Consider the following 6509-nt stretch of genomic DNA (forward strand, 5'->3'; position numbering starts at 1 on the left):
CCTAGAGTCCTAGCTAGTAGGATCGATTTACTGCTTAATTTCGTTATATGATTAGTTATTGTATAAAGTTTTTAAATTAAACAGTGTGTGATCCTCTTTTTTGCTCCATGTAGATCACCCATGCATAATTATTTATTTTTCTGTTTCATGGTTGGATCAATTCTTGTAAGAAGTCCTTAAATTAAAGCGTTTTCGTACCCTTCGAATATAATCTATGTAGAATAACAGTCCAAAAGTTAGCTATTGTGATAGAATAACCAAAACCCCGCATTAGTAAATTGCAACACTGACGTAAGTCCCATACCTTGCAATGGACCATAAAATTCATTCTCTCCGTGCACTAACAGAAGGAAAGAATAGAGTATTGCCCAAAAAGAGTGGCGACATTAACAAAATGAGTTATCGTCTTCTCATACGATTTTTATGATACACGTCAGGATTTCAGTTCATACCAATACTAGACCAAAGCTAAAGGAAATTAAATAAACTATTATTAAGAGCGAGATCAACATTTTGCTAAATAAACGTAGCAGCGTGACATCGTCTCTTGTCTTTTGGTATTTATCCCAAAAAACCGAGCACTCTCTCCAATTGAGAGGCAAAACACCTTTCAATTCCCGTCTCCCTTGCTTGGATTTCCTACGTTAGGGTTAAACTATATACAACATGTTTTCAAGTCATTTTATCCTGCAAAATAAATATAAGGGAAAAGGTCCAGATTTGTCCTTCTACTACTGTATATTGTTTATATTTTCCCCGTTATACTTTTTGTCCATTCCCGCCCCTACCGTTAACAAACTCCTCAAATTTGCCCCTAACCCTAACGGCCCTATATTATGGCAGCTGACCCCTCCAATTTCTATCTGTGTCAGCTGCCAAGTCAGATGACACCATCTCATTCACCATAGAATGGGTCAAGTTTATGGGGCCATTCACCACCCTTAATTTAAATACCCGATTCCAACTTAAAATCTACCATTTTTTAATTCATACCAGACCCATTTCCCTTCCAAATCTATTTATTTTTTATTTTTACTTCTATTTTTATTCCACTTTCTTTCTCTTTTACTTTACATCTCTTTCTTCCTCATCAAATCACCATGTCACCTCCTTCAGACCAATTTCAACCAAAACCAAAAAATCAAACAAACAATCTAGCCAAAATGAAATAACATGATAATAATTGAATTTTCAGATTTTGAATTAAATTCATGTGTTCATTACTACTAGGTCAGATTCAAGTAAGAGTTTTGGAAGCTCATTATCGAAAATTTAAAGCCTCATCCTGGGTTGGGATTTTATGCATATGAGGTTAAATTAAACTTTGAGGATTGATTTAATAATTGTTATAGGACTGAAATTATGTAAAACCCAGTTGAAAATTAACTTTAAACGTGGTTCATCAGCTACACCATTGTTGAACTTTAAGAGGTTCATATTTGAAAATTTCTTTTGGAAGTTGTTCTAATATTGAATGGTTGTAGGTTTGAAAATTATTTGTATCAATCATGTAAAAATTATTTCTTGAATTAAGGAAAAAAAGTAAAGTTAAAAAAGCAATAAAAAAATGGTTAAAAAAATAAACGAAAGATTCTGAGGGAGAATGAAGGGTCTTGGTAGTGATGAGGACGACGAGCGGCACTAAGGCAGATTAACGAGATCCCGTTGAACCCCAATTATAAAGTTTTCTCTCATTCTTTTTGCTTTTTTGTTTCTTTGAGTGTGAATGTTAAGGAATTAACTGAGACAAATCAATAGTTCCCCTCGAGCCATCTGACTATGCAGCTTTTTGTTTTTTTATTTTATTTTTGTAATATGACTTGGCAGTGGACAAAAATTGGAGGTGCCACAGTGTAGGGCTGTTAGGATTAGGGACAAATTTGAAGAGTTTGTTAACGATGGGGGCAGACACAATAGCAGGAGGGCAAAAAGTATAACGGAGGACAAATATAAATAATACACAATAGTAGGAGGGCAAATCCGGACCTTTTCCCTAAATATAATTCAGGGGGTTGAGTTCAGGAAGCAAATAAAATTGTATAGTATCAGTTAACAAGTTATAACATATAACATGTTAGATTGAACATATATTGTATACCGGCATAATATAACTGTCATCGCCAAATCATGTTATCATGGTAATAATGTAACAGTCGTCGCATGCAACATAAAATTCAGCTATCTCAAAAGTTATTATATTAGTGTACAAAACTTGAACTCCAAGATTGTTAGATTAATGTACATCTTTCTCTGTATATATCATAAAATTTCGATGTCGTGTAGTCATCCCTTTGTTCAGGATAAAAAGTAGTTGTAATTAACTCCAAACAAGGTATGCCCAATTTACAATGATAAACGAAGTTTAGTCATATACATGACCAAAGGACTACCAGGCGGAAAATTAAAAGAACAAACAAAAAGAAGGTATAGAATAAGAGAAAAAAAGAAGAAAGTATTTATTGGAGAATGATACAAAGATAAAGAGGCATAATATTTACAGTACAAGTGTTGCACTATCCAACCAACACATAAAGTGCGTAAATAATGCCAGGTATGTACCCCAGAATTGTCAGCAACAAACATATCCAAAACTCCACCTGCATTTTTCACGAAAAAAAAGAATTAATTACTACAACCAAAATCAACACAATCTAAAACCTCTGTGTAAATGTTTATTAGGTATTACACAAATGCATGAAATGAATGACAAGAATTGCTGCTGCTTTCGTCGCTCATCAAATAGTACTAGATTTTCCCGAAAATTTTAACCTTTTTTTTTATCCGTTTGAAATACTTTTTCGTTATATACTTTAAGCAATCATCTTTATAATTCGTTATATTCTTAAATCAACCAAATTTTTAATCACAATAAGCGTTAATTGTTTCACAAAAGTACATTTTGTGAGCCAGTAAGTACTACTTAAAACATATATTAGCTTCTAAAGAGAGAGATAGAATTTCAAACATGCAATCCTTAAAACATGCCTACAGCTATTCAATCTCATATCCTTTTCTTTCTCTTCCAATAATGTGGGTGTATAAGAATAGTGCGGAATAAGGTGTATTAGTAATGCATGGATTAGTAATGCATGTGTTAGTTATGCAAATATTTTTTCTTATCTATCGTTTGGTGTGATATATTAAAATTATAATGCATTGCATAATTTTTTAAAAAAATAGTTGCTTACAAAAATGCCCTCCATATTCTCTAGCTTTAAGAGTTTGTCTTTAACCATGCTAATGCATGCATTAAAGTCTTGGTATTACTAATGCCTTTTCTATGGATTACTTATGCATAGGATAATGCCAAGTATGATGTAGTATTAGTTATACACAAGTTGAAAAGAAGGTACCAAACAAGGTATTAGTAATGCATAGAGCTAATGCTTGCATTATTTTTTCTAATACCTCCTACCAAACGACCCCTTAATTTAGTTACTCTTTTAACAATTTAATGGGATTATCAGACACTATTTTTACGATCTAAACAAACCAGACCCTATAGACGTTAGGAGTTCAAGAAAAACAAAAGAAGATTTATACACTTAATAGTCTTAAACATGTAATAAAATTTCTAGTCCCAAACATGTACTCCTAGCAAATTTTGTGTAGCAATAAATCATGTCAACAAGAGTACAATGAAAAAATTAAAATAAAATTATTTTTTATATATATAAAAAGGCATTTCCTTTTTAGAATCTCAGATGGAATAAAACCGTCCTTTTAGAATAGACCAAAAACCTAGTTTGAAAAGTAGTACGAAGCATTCGGCAACAGATCTTTTTATTCTTTCTAAAGGGAGTAAAGAGTGATGCTAAAAATGTAAATATAAAAGGAAAAAAGGGTAGAAAAAGAACATACACCACAGCCATAACGAAGGAAGACACCAACAGGAGGAAGGATGATAGCAAGGATGACTTCAAGAAAAGTTTCAGAACCCATTTTCGTCTTTCTCTCTCTGTGTTTCCTTTTAGGTTTTCTGTTGTGATCTGTAAAACTTAGGGAAATTAAGAAGGAAGAAGAAGTAAAAGGAGTATATAATATGTGTCGGCTAATTAGGGCTGAAGCAAACCACGTGGAAGCACCTCAACACGTGGGATCCTATGACTACATGTATGTGTCTTTCAATTCATATATCGAATCGACAGTGCATATATCATGTTAAATTTCTAACCGTTTCCTCAAGTCATTAACTGTTTGGCAAGTGATATCGTATGTAAGTACAGCTGGATTTTTGTAATAAATTGCAAAATTTAATACGTGATAATTTTTTTTTGAGTATTTAACATGTATAAAATTTTAGATGGTGTATAACAGAAAGTGTAATCCAAGATTTTAAGAATTTCTTTGTATGTTCTTATAATTTCTTTGGAAGCAGTATTCTACCGCATAAGAGTCTTAGGACAAATATAAGTAAGACCGAATGCATATGCCTTGAAAGTTTATCTATATAAGAGTGAAGTGATGTGACATTAGATAAGATTGTGATGCCTAAACGCATGTAATTTATATATTTTGAATCGTTCTTTTGGAGAGTGGTATGTTGAATGTATAAAGAGTAGAATCCTACGCTATACTTGAAATTATACGTGTCCTATTATATTTAGGATAGTTCATTATTTGATGTCCAAATTATGTAATGGGAAATTTTCGTATATATACCATCTATGAAACTATATTACCAAATATGTTCATAGTTTGCATATCACCATTCATGCTAATAGTATTTCTACATAATATATACAATGCATTAAATAAGGAATCATTGTAGCTTTATGATTCCTTATTTAGGCGCGGTAAAAAAGGGAAATTAAATATTCTTCCAGATCTTCCACAACGCAAATCACGCACATTAATCTTCTTCGTCAATTTCGTTTCAAATTTAGCGTCTCTGCTTTTCGATACAATGTGTTTCAAACCTTTTTTCTGATTTCACAAATCAAAAACGACTAAATCTTCTACAATTCTTCTACATCAAATGCAATTATGTCCAAATTTCAGTAATACAAAGCAAAGGAAAAGAGAGTAGCAATTCCACCATTGACAGCCATTAAAAAGCTTTGAAGCTTTGAATTGAAATTTGGGTTTTCAAAAATCATTATTTGTTTGGATTGGGTGTTGTTGCAAATAATTGGGAATATGGTTTCGAGTTTATATCTCAATGTTGAGGGGTTTTGGTGAAGATTAGACTTGATTTTGGCTGAATTTCGGATTGAAACTCGAAGAAGAAGAAGAAGAAGAAGAAGAAGAAGAAGAAGAAGAAGAAGACGACATGACATACATTATATTACAGAAATTGTAGAAAAATTGTAGAAAAATTGTAGACTGTTGTTTATTTATTTTTCTTTTATTCATTTACCTATTGTATGAAAGTTGAACAACATTGTATAAAAATTGTATTTAAGTGGATGATTTAGTACTGTTTTGGACAAAAATATGTATCAAAAATGTGAAACATATATTTCAGGGGAAGCATGTCAATATGTCCCCAGTTTGTAGATAAATTGTAGATTATTTGTACTCTGATTGTAGATGCTTTGTTTTCTGTTTTCACAAATCAAAAATGACTAAAACTTCTACAAATCTTCTGCAAAAAACGCAATTATGTCGAAAATCCCAATTATGCTACAATTGAATGGGAATTGGGATACTAAAATTCAATGTACCCAGTTTGTAGATATTTTGTCGATAAATTGTAAATTATTTGTATTCTAATTGTAGATGCTTTGTTTTCTGTTTTCACGAATCAAAAAAAAAAACTAAAACTTCTACAAAAGTTCTGCAAAAAATGCTATTATGTCGAAAATCCCGATTATGCTACAATTCTGTGATTCTCCAATATGCTCTTGTTACTCCTTACGAAACTGCTATGCTAAATATGGAATCCAAAAAAACATGATGAAGGGATAGATCTTCCTAAGAAATTTTGCAGATAATTTGTAGAAACATTGAAATTCTGTATTTTCATATTAATTTGTCAAATGATATGTAGTTTTGTTGTAGATTAAATGTAGAAAACAGGCCATTGTGAGTCTTCTTTGACTCATTCCTCACATTCAACCTATTCTACAAAATCACGCCTCTTTAAATATAATACAACCATACTTTCTTGAATTTAAAGGTATAACAATATATATAACTTAAAAACATCTTTTCCTCTGCACAAGTTAGCTCCAAAACAAACGAAGTGGAATAACAAGCTCCCATCAAAACTTTTAACACAAAAACAAAAAGCTCAAAAATAAATAAACAACAGTCTACAATTTTTCTACAATTGCTCTACAGTTTATCTACAATTTCTGCAATATAATGTATGTCATGTCTTCTTCTTCTTCTTCTTCTTCTTCTTCTTCTTCTTCGAGTTTTAATCTGAAATTCAGCCAAAACCAAGTCTAATCTTCACCAAAACCCCTCAAAATTGAGATATAAACTCCAAATCATATTCCCAATTATTTACAACAACACCCAATCCAAACAATTAATGATCTTTGAAAACCCAAATTAGAATT

The 6509-nt window shown here is 31.6% G+C and overlaps 1 protein-coding gene across 1 annotated transcript; it reads right to left on the reverse strand.

Annotated features, from left to right (window-relative positions):
* On the reverse strand, positions 2432-4018 carry LOC109226399 (salt stress-induced hydrophobic peptide ESI3). The gene is made up of 2 exons (XM_019391174.1): positions 3862-4018; positions 2432-2597 (listed from the first exon to the last, which is right to left on the reverse strand). The coding sequence occupies exons 1-2, from the start codon at positions 3940-3942 to the stop codon at positions 2514-2516; spliced, it is 165 nt and encodes a 54-aa protein (XP_019246719.1). The 5' UTR covers positions 3943-4018; the 3' UTR covers positions 2432-2513.

The sequence above is a fragment of the Nicotiana attenuata genome, chromosome 5, assembly GCF_001879085.1.
Source record: "Nicotiana attenuata strain UT chromosome 5, NIATTr2, whole genome shotgun sequence".
Taxonomy (NCBI): domain Eukaryota; kingdom Viridiplantae; phylum Streptophyta; class Magnoliopsida; order Solanales; family Solanaceae; genus Nicotiana; species Nicotiana attenuata.